The 15,239-nt window shown below is 45.2% G+C and overlaps 1 protein-coding gene across 1 annotated transcript in view; it reads right to left on the reverse strand.

The window, feature by feature from the left end:
- LOC126282446 (uncharacterized) overlaps positions 1-15,239 on the reverse strand; it is a 781,073-nt gene that overhangs the window by 112,727 nt on the left and 653,107 nt on the right. The window contains exon 8 of the mRNA XM_049982101.1: positions 7,330-7,497. Coding sequence (XP_049838058.1) covers positions 7,330-7,497 — 168 coding nt within the window. The remainder of the gene's footprint in view (positions 1-7,329; positions 7,498-15,239) is intronic.

Here is a 15,239-nt window from a genome sequence, read left to right on the forward strand (position 1 = left end):
GTAACCTGGTTAGACTGAACGTCTTAGACACAGGGTCCAGCGATTGCAACAAGGTGAGGTTCCCTGATGTTTTGAAGTGGCATTATGTGGGGCCGACGTACGCAGCTGGTGGTCATGGAAAGTGCCGTAACGGCTGTACGATACGTGAATGCCATCCTCTTACCGATAGTGCAACCATATCAGCAGCTTATTCTCGAGGCATCCGTCTTAATGGACGACAATTCGCGCCCATCGTGTACAAGTTGTGAAATGGCTTCCTTCAGGATAACGACGTCGCTCGACTAGACTCGCCAGCATGTTCTCCAGACATGAATCCTGTCGAACATGCCTGGAATAGATTGAAAAGGGCTTTTTATAGACGACGTGCATCAACCACTCAGGGATCTACGCCGAATCGCTGTTAAGGAGTGGGACAATCGTGACCAACAGTGCCTTGCTGAACTTGTGGATAGTGTGCCACGACGAATACAGGAATGCATCAATGCAAGAGGACGTGCTGCTGGGTATTTGAGGTACCAGGGTGTTCAGCAGTCTGGACCACCACCTCTTAAGGTCTCGCTGTATGGTGGTGCAACATGCAATGTGGTTTTCATGAACAATAGAAGGGGCAGAAATGATGCTTATTTGATCTCTATTCCAATTTTCTGTACAGATTCCGGAACACTCGGAGCCGAAGTCATGCAAAAGTTTTTTGATGTGAGTATATTCTATCTCATCGAGTGTATGGCTATCATAGAAATTTAGATGTTGAGAACAATGAGTATCATAGAAATTTAGATGTTGAGATCCACGAGAGCAATCAACTATCCTATTAAGAAGCACACATAAAGCTGTCATAGGAACATAGGAGATACGTGCTCTTGGGTTGTCCTGCATCAAACTACTCTAGGTGTCTTTTTATTTGTTAGTACTTTCAAAACAGTTAGCGGTATGTTGTTCACTTACTAATCGGAAGTTACAGTTCAGTGGAGGAAGATTTGTCCAGTAATTCATATTGCAACACGTGTGCGCTGCACATCTGTTTTCATATCATACACAGGTCCTTAATATAATTAATGAGGATTTTCAGAACCCCAACATAAGTCACCTTACTAGTTCATGTACCTCAATAGACACTGAGATATTATTGTTATAGGATTCAACGCAATCTCTGGAGAATTACATATTTTCTACGGCAGCGTTGCCAGGACTAAAACTGTGCATTTCAGCTGACTACACACCCCACGGTACTTCTGAGCTACCCTGATGCTACATGATCTCATTGCTAACACAATAACTCCACAATATGACCGAAATTCTCTTCACTATAGAGCTACTGACAGTAACTAGGCAGCTTGAAGCCGCCATTTGCAGGGCAACACTGCCTTTAGGCGTAATAAATGAGGACAAATATATGATAAAACGTTGCACACACTAAGGCTTAACAGATGCAAATGACGTTTATAAGGACTCTGTATCGTTGTTGTTACAAAAAAGTGTAATATGAAGTCCAGTTCAAGTTTTGTTGGAGATTACAATTTCTCGAGCCCAAGCTAGTTGAGAGAAAAATAAGGTACAATTGTTGGAAGTAAGACAGCTGAATTCTACCATAAAAAATAAAGACTGACAAATAATCGCAAAAGAGAGACGCAGAGTATGGCCAGGAAATATTAAACAAGAACTGAGAGAGGAGAACCTAGTGGATGATAAAGTAATGTCACGATCTGCTACCTCAGAAGTTTCAAGCAACTATCTTGATCAAGAATCTGACGCATTATCGCTCATGCTTGTATGAAATGAGTTCCACGTTCATGTATAGATATTTGTAACTTCCCGTCTTTTGATGGAGACCTAATACAGAAAACTGGGAAACTATATTCACTTAAGACAGGCTTCATTACTCAGTAGGAATTGCGAAGTAAACATCTTTCTATGTTGTTTTTCAGTTTCCTGTGGTTATCTCCCGTTCCGTTTGAATCATAGCTCAGTATCCATATTCGTCCTTGAAAATAGCGGTCTTCAATTGGGGATCAGTTTCCTCCCTTTTCCACTATAGCGTGGTAGTGGCTTACGCTTCACAGCAGTGCTGCTCGACTGTTGTACTTTTGGTGTGCAGATGTTGCCTTATCTGGATGTCCTCTGTACCATTATTGCCAGCTCCCACGTTGTTAGTGCTTTTATCTTCCTCTCCACCTTTGTTAGCAGCTACCACACTGTCCAGCTGGCCTCACAGTAGTGCAAGTGTGTTGCAGAGTTTGTAGCGTCGAGGCATTGCTTAGCTGGATATCCTCCACACCGTATTTCCTGGGTCCTGCATAGTCAGCTGGTCACACTCCTCACAACAGTGCACGTGCATTGTAGCGCCCTCAGCATCCTGACGTAGCCTAATCGAAATATCCTCTGGGGCATCATTGCCAGCTCCCACAAAGTCAAGCTGGCCACATTCCTCGTTGCAATTGCGGTGTGCTGTAGTGTTTTTAGCGTTCAGATTTTACCTCACCTGTATGTTCTCTAATCATACAATGAAGGCCTTCACGACCGGATGGTACTGTTGTTGATAATTCTTCCTGGTTATAAGGCTGTGATCCAGGGAATACTTCTATTCCTAACGTTTCGTCCAATACTACGTTGGACATCCTCAGAGGTATGGCTGGTCCTGCTGAGTCCTTCCGACTGACGAATCGGGCGTCGGAGAGCGGCCTAAATACCGAGGGAAGTGGGCGTGGTATAGCTTGCACATAGTAGCAGAGAGAAAACTAGTCAAACATAAAATGTAACTATCGATAATAGTCCGTCATAGATAAAAATCACTTACCTATTCTGTAACGCCACTGTCCATATCTCGCTTAATTTCAAGGCCTCTTCTTTTCTATTAAAATTTTCTTCATGTTTATGAATTTCAATAGCCTCCCTACACAGTCGTGGTAGCACTTAAAACTGTAGTTTCAGAAAACTTAACTACATGGTCACCGGACTGAAGTGCATGTTCCGCAACGGCCGATTTATCTATTTTACCCAGTCGGCAAAGACTTTTATGCTCCTTTACCCTCGTATTTGAACAGTTAGCGTTGAATAAAGCAAATAAGAAACCATGTTGTTGGTATCGTTATGTAGACGACACATTCGTGGTTTGGACACACAGTAAAAAAGCCTTAGACGAATTTTTTTATTATCTTAATCGCATAAACCCTAAAATTCAGTTTAACATTGAAGTGGAAAAAGACCAGGCTATTTCTTTTCTCGATGTGTTAGTCATGAGACAGACCTATGGCACTCTAAAACATAAAGTGTTTCGGAAGAGCACACATACTGATAGATACTTACATAAGAACTCCAATCATCACCCACAACAAAAAAGAGCTTTAATCAAAAGTTTAATGGACAGGGCAAAACGGATTTGTACGCCGGAACATCTGGATACGGAACTGAATCATCTGAAACAGGCCTTTGAAAAAAATGGGTACACAAACAAAGAAATTAATAGTTTTAAGAGCTAATTACAGCAGGACAAAGGACAAGGATGGTACACAACAATGGAATAACACGGTGTCTTTACGTTTCATTAGTAAGGTTACAGATCGAATCGGCAAAATGTTGCTGAAACATAAAGTGAAACTGGTATTCAAACCTACCAGAAAAGTAGGACAAGTAGTTCGTTCTGTTAAAGATAGAAGGCCACCATTATCATCTAGCGGTGTGTATAAAATTCCGTGTACATGTGGCAAGGTCTATATTGGTACTACGAAAAGAAGTGTGAATTAGAGGGTAAAGGAGCATGAAAGTCTTTGACGACTGGGTGAAATAGGTAAATCGGCCGTTGCGGAACATGCACTTCAGTCCGGTGACCATGTAGTTAAGTTTTATGAAACTACAGTTTTAAGTGCTACCACGAACTATTATCCACGACTGTGTAGGGAGGCTATTGAAATTCATAAACATGAGATAATTTTAATAGAAAAGGCCTTCACATTAAGCGAGATATGGACAGTGGCGTTACAGAATCGATAAGTGATTTTTATCTATGACGGAGTATTATCGATAGTTACATTTTAAGTTCGACTAGTTTTCTCTCAGCTACTATGTGCAAGCTAGACCATGCCCACTTCCCTCGGTATTTAGGCCGCTCTCCGACGCCCGACTCGTCAGTCGGCAGGACTCAGCAGGACCAGCCATACCTCTGAGGATGTCCAACGTAGTATTGCACGAAACGTTAGGAATAGAAGTATTCCATAGACCACGGCCTTATAGCCCAGAAGTATTATCAACAACTGTATTTCCTCTGCTGTGTCATCGCCAGCCTGCATGCAGTCTGGTTGCCCACACCCCTCACAGCACTACAAGCGTGCCACTGTGCTCTTAGCTTCTAGACGCTGCCTCACTTGGATGTCCTCTGCGGCGTCATTGCCAGCCGGCCTGCCACCGTCCTCACGGCAGTAAAGCTTTGAAGGTCCAGACGTTGGCTCACCTGGATGTCCTCCGCGGCGTCAATGCCAGCCGGCCGGCCACCGTCCTCACAGCAGGAAAAGCTTTGAAGGTCCAGACGTTGGCTCACCTGGATGTCCTCTGCGGCGTCATTGCCAGTCGGCCGGCCACCGTCCTCACGGCAGTAAAGCTTTGAAGGTCCAGACATTGGCTCACCTGGATGTCCTCCGCGGCGTCAATGCCAGCCGGCCGGCCACCGTCCTCACAGCAGGAAAAGCTTTGAAGGTCCAGACGTTGGCTCACCTGGATGTCCTCTGCGGCGTCATTGTCAGCCGTCCTGCCACCGTCCTCACGGCAGTAAAGCTTTGAAGGTCCAGACGTTGGCTCACCTGGATGTCCTCTGCGGCGTCATTGCCAGCCGGCCTGCCATCGTCCTCACGGCAGTAAAGCTTTGAAGGTCCAGACGTTGGCTCACCTGGATGTCCTCTGCGGCGTCATTGCCAGCCGGCCTGCCATCGTCCTCACGGCAGTAAAGCTTTGAAGGTCCAGACGTTGGCTCACCTGGATGTCCTCTGCGGCGTAATTGCCAGCCGTCCGGCCATCGTCCTCACGGCAGTAAAGCTTTGAAGGTCCAGACGTTGGCTCACCTGGATGTCCTGTGCGGCGTCATTGCCAGCCGTCCGGCCACTGTCCTCACAGCAGTAAAGCTTTGAAGGTCCAGACATTGGCTCACCTGGATGTCCTCCGCGGCATCATTGCCAGCCGGCCGGCCACCGTCCTCACGGCAGTAAAGCTTTGAAGGTCCAGACGTTGGCTCACCTGGATGTCCTCTGCGGCGTCATTGCCAGCCGGCCGGCCACCGTCCTCTCAGCAGTAAAGCTTTGAAGGTCCAGACGTTGGCTCACCTGGATGTCCTCTGCGGCGTCATTGCCAGTCGGCCGGCCACCGTCCTCACGGCAGTAAAGCTTTGAAGGTCCAGACGTTGGCTCACCTGGATGTCCTCTGCGGCGTCATTGCCAGCCGGCCGGCCACCGTCCTCTCAGCAGTAAAGCTTTGAAGGTCCAGACGTTGGCTCACCTGGATGTCCTCTGCGGCGTCATTGCCAGTCTACACTCTATCTGACCAGACACCGTCCTCACGGAAGTAAAGCTTTGAAGGTCCAGGCGTTGGCTCACCTGGATGTCCTCTGCGGCGTCATTGCCAGCCGGCCAGCCTCCGTCCTCTCAGCAGTAAAGCTTTGAAAGTCCAGACGTTGGCTCACCTGGATGTCCTCTGCAGCGTCATTGCCAGCCGGCCGGCCACCGTCCTCACGGCAGTAAAGCTTTGAAGGTCCAGATGTTGGCTCACCTGGATGTCCTCTGCGGCGTCATTGCCAGTCGGCCGGCCACCGTCCTCACGGCAGTAAAGCTTTGAAGGTCCAGGCGTTGGCTCACCTGGATGTCCTCTGCGGCGTCATTGCCAGTCGGCCGGCCTCCGTCCTCTCAGCAGTAAAGCTTTGAAGGTCCAGACGTTGGCTCACCTGGATGCCCTCCGCGGCGTCATTGCCAGCCGGCGGGCCACCGTCCTCACGGCAGTAAAGCTTTGAAGGTCCAGACGTTGGCTCACCTGGATGTCCTCTGCGGCATTGCCAGCCGGCCGGCCACCGTCCTCTCAGCAGTAAAGCTTTGAAGGTCCAGACGTTGGCTCACCTGGATGTCCTCCACGGCGTCATTGCCAGCCGGCCGGCCACCGGCCTCTCAGCAGTAAAGCTTTGAAGGTCCAGACGTTGGCTCACCTGGATGTCCTCTGCGGCGTCATTGCCAGCCGGCCGGCCACCGTCCTCACGGCAGTAAAGCTTTGAAGGTCCAGACGTTGGCTCACCTGGATGTCCTCTGCGGCGTCATTGCCAGCCGGCCTGCCACCGTCCTCACGGCAGTAAAGCTTTGAAGGTCCAGACGTTGGCTCACCTGGATGTCCTCTGCGGCGTCATTGCCAGCCGGCCTGCCACCGTCCTCACGGCAGTAAAGCTTTGAAGGTCCAGACGTTGGCTCACCTGGATGTCCTCTGCGGCGTCATTGCCAGTCTACACTCTATCTGACCAGACACCGTCCTCACGGCAGTAAAGCTTTGAAGGTCCAGACGTTGGCTCACCTGGATGTCCTCTGCGGCGTCATTGCCAGCCGGCCTGCCATCGTCCTCACGGCAGTAAAGCTTTGAAGGTCCAGACGTTGGCTCACCTGGATGTCCTCTGCGGCGTCATTGCCAGCCGGCCTGCCACCGTCCTCACGGCAGTAAAGCTTTGAAGGTCCAGACGTTGGCTCACCTGGATGTCCTCTGCGGCGTCATTGCCAGTCTACACTCTATCTGACCAGACACCGTCCTCACGGCAGTAAAGCTTTGAAGGTCCAGACGTTGGCTCACCTGGATGTCCTCCGCGGCGTCATTGCCAGCCGGCCGGCCACCGTCCTCTCAGCAGTAAAGCTTTGAAGGTCCAGACGTTGCCTCACCTGGATGTCCTCTGCGGCGTCATTGCCAGCCGGCCGGCCACCGTCCTCACGGCAGTAAAGCTTTGAAGGTCCAGACGTTGGCTCACCTGGATGTCCTCTGCGGCGTCATTGCCAGCCGGCCTGCCATCGTCCTCACGGCAGTAAAGCTTTGAAGGTCCAGACGTTGGCTCACCTGGATGTCCTCTGCGGCGTCATTGCCAGCCGGCCTGCCACCGTCCTCACGGCAGTAAAGCTTTGAAGGTCCAGACGTTGGCTCACCTGGATGTCCTCTGCGGCGTCATTGCCAGTCTACACTCTATCTGACCAGACACCGTCCTCACGGCAGTAAAGCTTTGAAGGTCCAGACGTTGGCTCACCTGGATGTCCTCTGCGGCGTCATAGCCAGCCGGCCGGCTACCGTCCTCTCAGCAGTAAAGCTTTGAAGGTCCAGACGTTGGCTCACCTGGATGTCCTCCGCGGCGTCGTTGTTCGCCCCCGCACAGTCCGGCTGCCCACACTCCTCACAGCACCGCTGGCCCGTGCCCGCCGGCGACTCCTTGGTGCACGAACTCCACGAGTCCAGGAACCAGGGCCGGCTGCTCGAGCCGCTGCGCTTGCCGCCTGCCAGCTTCTGCAAACACACAACCACACCACGACCGGCTGTCAGCTCATCTGACGGTGTACACCCACAGTGGCCAAACGCTTAAACACGGATCTTGCACTGAACTCGACAGAGGGCGTGGGAGATACATTGTTCATTAATTATAAAATGGTAAAATTGTCGTGCCTCTCTATTTTAATACGCTAATCTTCAAAGTTACCAGACGAATGTTGATGGGGTTTTCTCAAGTAATTGGAGCGTAGCTTGGGGCAATATATAAGGTTGTTGTTGTTGTTATGGTCTTCAGTCTTGAGACTGGTTTGATGCAACTCTCCAAGCTACTCTTTCCTGTGCAAGCTTCTTCACCTCCCAGTACCTACTGCAGCCTACATCCCTCTGAATCTGCTTAGTGTATTCACCTCTGGGTCTCCCTCTACGATTTTTACCCTCCACGGTGGCCTCCAGAACTAAATTGGTGATCCCTTGATGCCTCAGAACAAGTCCTACCAACCGATCTCTTCTTCTGGTCAAGTCGTGCCACAAATTTCTCTTCTGTCCAATTCTGTTCAATACATCCTCATTAGTTATGTGATCTACCCATCTAATCTTCAGCATTCTTCTGTAGACCCACATTTTTGAAAGCTCCTATTCTCTTCTTAGCTAAACTATTTATCGCTCGTGTTTCACTCCACACAAATACTTTCAGAAATGACTTCCTGACACTTAAATCTAAACTCGATGTTAACAAATTTCTCTTTTTCAGAAACGCTTTCCTTGCCATTGCCAGTGTACATTTTATATTCTCTCTATTGATTGGCGTCTCCATGGAGTTTTCTGTGCACCACGGCCAGATAATGGATACAATTGGAAGGAGACACAGCATTGGTCGTATTTTTTTGTTTTATTATCCGCAAAATCGATTTTCGGTCACTTAGTGACCATCTTCAGAGCTGTAATATACAATTAAAATTGGTAGGCACTGGTATCAACAAGCTTAGAACGATCAGTTTATGTGATCGTTCTAAGCTTGTTGATACCGGTGCCTACCAATTTTAATTGTATATTACAGCACTGAGGATGGTCACTAAGTGACCGAAAATCGATTTTGCGGATAATAAAACAAAAAAAATACGAGCAATGCTGTGTCTCCTTCCAATCATATCCTCTCTACTTCGACCATTATCAGTTATTTTGCTTCCCAAATAGCAAAACACCTTTACTAATTTCAGTGTCTCATTTCCTAATCTAATTCCCTCAGCATCACCCGACATAATTCGACTACATTCCCTTATCCTTGTTTTGCTTTTGTTCATGTTCATCTTATACCCTCCTTTCAAGACACTGTCCATTCCGTTCAACTGCTCTTCCAAGCCCTTTGCTGTCTCTGACAGAATTACAATGTCATCGGCAAACCTCAAAGTTTTTATTTCTTCTCCGTGGATTTTAATATCTCCCCCGAACTTTTATTTTGTTTCCTTTACTGCTTGCTCAATATACAGAATGAATAGCATTGAGGAGAGGCTACAACCCTGTCTCACTCCCTTCCCAACCACGGCTTCCCTTTAATGTCCCTTGACTCTTATAACTGCCATCTGCTTTCTGTACAAATTGTAAATAGCCTTTCGCTCCCTGTATTTTACCTCTGCCACCTTTAGCATTTGAAAGAGAGTATTCCAATCAACATTTTCAAAAGCTTTCTCTAAGTCTACAAATGCTAGAAACGTAGGTTTGTCTTTCCTTAATCTTTCTTCTAAGATACGTCGTAAGGTCAGTATTGCCTCACGTGTTCCAGTATTTCTACGGAATCCAAACTGATCTTCCCCGAGGTCGGCTTGTACTAGTTTTTCCATTCGCCTGTAAAGAATTCGCGTTAGTATTTTGCAGTATATAAGGTTAGTTAATCAAAATCGGAACACAGAAAGAAAGATATCGTGATTTAAAGTTTTATCTAAAACCGCTGTGTGTCTATTTGAACACACTGATCTCGAAAACTGTTAAATGAATTTTCAAGGGGATTTCACAAGTAACTCTAGCGTATCTTTGGGATCTCGGGAAAAAGATATCGTGGTTTAAAGTTCTACCCAAAACTGCCGTGTCTGCCTGCTGTACATGCTGGTCTACGAAACTACTAGGTGAATTTTCATGCAGTTTCTACAGGTAACTTGAGCGCATTTGAGGCAACGTATAGGATTTATTCCATCAAAATCGTGTCACGAAAAAACGGATGTTCGGGCTCACATTCGGTTCCTCTTCGACGAAATGTCTTCGCTCAAATTCGTCTAAGGGTTGAACTGCATGTGTCGCATTACACGCCCTAAATTAGACACTTGTGACGTTTTGGTTAAATTGTCTACCTGATGACAAATTTGCGAAATAAAAAGTTAGTATAACATATAATTACAGTATTAATGATATCAGGAACTAAATTAACAACCCATAAATGATGTAGGCCACAAAGTTGCGATTTGGTTAGAATAATGTTAATTCAGAAAGCAAACTAGTAGCGAAAGTGGTCGTATTTAGAGTTACTGTTACATTAGAGTGCTTATCCATTTGACACAGTTCGATCATTCACAGCCTCATCGCGAAACAAAACTCCGATAGTCCACACGAAAAGTTGAAGTTCACACCAGGTGCGCGGCTGCTCACCGCTCAGAGACTAAGTCCCGTGATACCACACAACGCGAAATTCTCTAAGTCATTTCTCTTCCTAGCTGCCTAAAGACCGACTGCCCGCTTTCGCGTCTCAATCCGAACTGTCCCCTTTGGTGTCTCCAGCCGAAATGTCCACTTTGGTGTCTCGACCAGAACTGCCCTCAGCTCGTTTCCGACCGCATTTCGCACGCGCTTAACATCTTCGCTCAACTGGCTAGTGCAGTTCCTTTTCCTGAAGCCGTCCATATGATTGGCTACAGCTTATTCTGCATTACTTTCCATTTTAACATACTTAATTAATCAAAGCTTGACCACTTTCACGTTCTAAATAAAGTAACAAAAACATCCATTATATAATAAACGTTAAATTCTTTTACATAAAACCAACATAGTTTTCTTCTTAACTTTAAATGTCACGGCCAGTACCCTTGCACCGATGTGCTTTCTGAAAAATAAATAAAGAACAAAAGTAACTATTATGCATTAAACTTTACAGTAACTATTCTATTGCCTAATGATTCAATAAGGTGTCATGCTGCCATCGTTTAATGTGTTTTGTGTGGAGGAAATGATGATCCAATGCTTAACTGAAAATACTGATAATTTAAATTTACTATATATTTTAAACAAATAAAGTTACGGAGTTGATACTTACAGCGTTTGTCATTTTAATGATGCGCTTCTATATGAAATGTCGATCGTTAACCCTCATGCGGTGGCGCGGCTTTTCCTAACGTTAATAGTCGCTCGGGGTGTTGATAACACCCCAAATAAAAGTGGCTCTAATGACATTGTTGTGCAGCATATCACTGATATGAATATGTCTACTTCACAAATGGCTGTTTAGAATGTTATCTCCCGCTACATTATCGATTTATGTAATATTACTTTAGTATTAAATTGGGTTATTTGAAACATATGCAATAATTCCCATTTTTACAATATTTTGTTTAATTATTTATTTCTGTTATTCTTCATACTGTATTACAGGTATAAGACATTATACATATAATTAAACATTTATTCAGTCAACTCATACAAACATTTTATGAAATCAGTTACTAAGACTGGCTGCAAGGGATGCGTTATCGTAACACTTTTCACACACATTTCTCATGTGCTTTACGCACATAACTTTCAAACATCGAGCACAGTGCGTTACTCCGAAGACAAACTGTGCAGCAAGTGGGCTTCAGTATTCTTTGTTCAGAAGGTGGTGCATTGTTGCTGTCTTCAATTCCCGCCATTTTAGCGCCTTTCTGTATAACATGTTTAGGCAGGGAGTAAGTGTCAGCTCTCTTGCACACTATGGAATTTACTAATGAACTTCCGACATCACGTAAAAACATTCTTCGGGATATCCCCTCATTGTTATTATTTGCGTATATGATGAAGACCCTACGACTTATCTTAGAAGCTAGATTAAGGAAAGGCAAACCTACGTTTCTAGCATTTGTAGACTTAGAGAAAGCATTTGACAATGTTGACTGGAATACACTCTTCCAAATTCTGAAGGTCGCAGGGGTAAAATACAGGGAGCGAAAGGCTATTTACAATTTGTACAGAAACCAGAAGGCAGTTATAAGAATCAAGGGAAGTGAAAGGGAAGCAGTGGTTGGGTTGGGAGTGAGACAGGGTTGTAGCCTATCCTCGATGTTATTCAATCTTTATATTAAGCAAGCAGTGAAGGAAACAAAAGAAAAAATCGGAGTAGGTATTAAAATCCATGAAGAAGTAATAAAAACTTTGAGGTTTGCCGATGACATTGTAATTCTGTCAGAGACAGCAAAGGGTTTGGAAGAGCAGTTGAACGGAATGGATAGTGTTTTGAAAGGAGGATATAAGATGAACATCACAGAAGCAAAACGAGGATAATGGAATGTAGTCGAATTATGTCGGATGATGCTGAGGGAATTAGATTAGGAAATGAGACACTTAAAGTAGTAAAGGAGTTTTGCTATTTGGGGAGCAAAATAACTGATGATGGTCGAAGTAGAGAGGATATAAAGTGTAGACTGCCAATGGCAAGAAAAGGGTTTCTTAAGAAGAGAAATTTGTTAACATCGAGTATAGATTTAAGTGTCTGGAAGTCGTTTCTGAAAGTATTTGTATGGAGTGGAGCCATGTATGGAAGTGAAACATGGACGATAAATAGTTTGGACAAGAAGAGAATAGAAGCTTTCGAAATGTGGTGCTACAGAAGAATACTGAAGATTAGTTGGGTAGATCACATAACTAATGAGGAGGTATTGAGTAGGATTGGGGAGAAGAGAAGTTTGTGGCACAACTTGATTAGAAGAAGGGGTCGGTTGGTAGGACATGTTCTGAGGCATCAAGGGATCACCAATTTAGTTTTGGAGGGCAGCGTGGAAGGTAAAAGTCGTAGAGGGAGACCAATAGATGAATACACTAAGCAGATTCAAAAGGATGTAGGTTGCAGTAGGTACTGGGAGATGAAGAAGCTTGCACAGGATAGAGTAGCACAGAGAGCTGCATCAAACCAGTCTCAGGACTGAAGACCACAACAACAACGTGATGAAGACGTTAATGCAAGCAATGTCAATCATTTGAAAAAATAGGGCAAGTGGCCAGCGCCTAGTTTTTTTTTAGGCTGAATAAGTAGCGCATATGTCGTCTATTGTATCCACACCTGTTTTTGTCTTATTGTGCATTGTTATAGTGTCTGGTTTCTTTTCCTCCACAGTATTAGTGTCAGTGGCACCGTCATGATGCAAAGATGAAAGAAGAATAACGTTTTTGCCGTTATTTGGCACATATGAAACTATGGTGATAACCTTTCTGAATCCAGAAAGGCTACTTCTAAGTTCATGACCTCTCGTGTAAACAAAGTCTGGGGGGAGCTCCCTCTTATTCTTTCTAAGAGTTCCTACGACTGTAAGTTTTTTTCAGGCAGTGGTATGGAACAAAACCAAATCTATTTACCAGCTCCTTAGGGGAGTTTGACAGTGAAAAGACACCCTCTGTCTGTTTCCCAACATAGATTTCCATCCCCAAAGTATACCATGTTCTTGCGTCACATAAGGCGAAATTTTCAAATCATTTTTCACAGGCTTGCTTGGTATACACAGCCGGAACTGCATTTGCCTCTAAAGGCAACCAGTTGTTCATCCACTGTCATATTCAGACACAGTATAATTACTGACACAGTTTGACAGAATAATTCAAACACTTCTCTGAACGCAGCTAGGCGATCAAGTTCTTTACGCTGTGGTCTGTCTTGAATATCATCGAATCTCAAACAACGCAACAAGAAACGAAAGCGCTGCAAACTCATTGTTGCATGAAATATTGCAATTCCAAAACCAATTATGTCCCATACGTCTTCCAGATTTTGGTGTCCTGCCCTGTAAAGCCCAGCCAATATCAACAGACAGAGAAGAGATTTGATTTCTTCCTCATTTGTTGGTTTGGCATCAGGGTCTCTTGTGAAATTTGATGGCATGTGTTGTATGTAAATATTTGTGCACGATGTAATCGTTCTAATTATTATGTCATTTATAAATATCGAAAAACAGTCCATACAAATTTTCGACAATTTTGTGATAGCTTTCACAGCAGGGAGATGAATAATGAGGTCTGCACTTCTAGTTCTTACGTTGCGAGTAGGACATCTTTCATCCATTTTGTAACATTATCCTTCCCAATAAAAAAAATCATGCTTGCTTTCATTGTCCGCTGCACTTACTTACGGTTGTAGTTCCAGGTTGTTGTCATCCTCCGTTTTCCGTATCACTGTGATGAGAGAGAACTTCACAACTGTTTCCTCCTCTTCCTCTTTTCCTCCTTCAAACGTTTCGTCTAAGACCTCTTCCAGAAGAATCCGCACTCTTTCTTGTTCTGTTTCGTAACGATCCATAGCTGTTTTAACTGCACAGAGCGACAAAATACAAGCAGTTGCTACGGAAAACAACTGTGTGCTTTCTCGGAGCACTGCAACGTAAAGAGGCGCGCAGGGTGCCGACAACACTCTAAGACACATTGTTGCTTGTTTTCCTGGAACTTGCGCTTCCATTGTAGATTCCTGGGGTCTTCTGAACACCCCGCGCTCTCAGATTTTAGCGTTCAGGCCTTTGTTACAAAACTTGTTAATTTCACTTTAACAGTAAACCCTAAGGTATTACAGTTATGATCAATATTCAAGTTTTATTGGGATCACCATGAAAATTTATGGAGGATGGCAGATTAAAATTACTGGGGCTTGATTCCCTGCATTACTAAATAGTTTTAATAAATTATTCCCTTTATGGCCCATCTTAGGTCCGATATATTTGACACTGTTACGTCTCCTCGGCCACAAAAGCCTTCGACTGGGTATCGCTATGATGTAGGTTCTCGTCTGTCTCACTCGCACGCGACAGCGCTTATGCCTCAATAGACAGTAGACGCCTATGAAATTCCCCGTCTCGTGGTGAATCTGGGCCCTTTGTGGGACGCTGTCCTGGACGACAGGATTCGTTTCACAATTCCTGTAGGCTGACTCTTTCGGCCATATGTTTAAATGAGAGCACAATGCTCGTTAACTCACAACCTCCATCCGCAATTGCCGACGGACCCTGTCCGTCAGCAAAGGAAGTCTGCCCGTACCTGGTTTAGCTCTGGTTGTGCCCTGGGATTTCCACTTGACAGTCACGTCACCAAAAGTCGACTCGGGTAGCTTTAGAAAGTTTGAAATGTCCGTGATGGATTTATTACTCGGGTGGCAGCCAATGACTACTCCACGTTCGCAGTCAGAGAGCTCTCCTGAACAACCTATCCTAGTGTTAACTGCTTTTTTACTGACAACACAATGATCGCCTCCTCGTTTTAGAGTAGCTGGTTCGTCTCACGTAACATCTAGTTGTCAATTCAGCAACTACACAGGGGTTCATGGGAAACGTTTGGCCAGATAGGGAACCTCCGTTTATGTTGTCATGTTATGCACAGCATCGATGTTTATCGGGACAACTGTCGATACTGGCCTCCACGCAGTTCATCTCTGGAGAAAGCACGATTATGATGAAATTCTGAAAACCATTTGTAAAAAGTCACTTTCAGAAGGTGATTAGTGCTAGCGTAACGTAGTGATTAGAGGGACTGCTGTTTGAGTTAGATCGTTA

The sequence above is a fragment of the Schistocerca gregaria genome, chromosome 7 (genome assembly GCF_023897955.1).
Source record: "Schistocerca gregaria isolate iqSchGreg1 chromosome 7, iqSchGreg1.2, whole genome shotgun sequence".
In the NCBI taxonomy this organism is placed as follows: domain Eukaryota; kingdom Metazoa; phylum Arthropoda; class Insecta; order Orthoptera; family Acrididae; genus Schistocerca; species Schistocerca gregaria.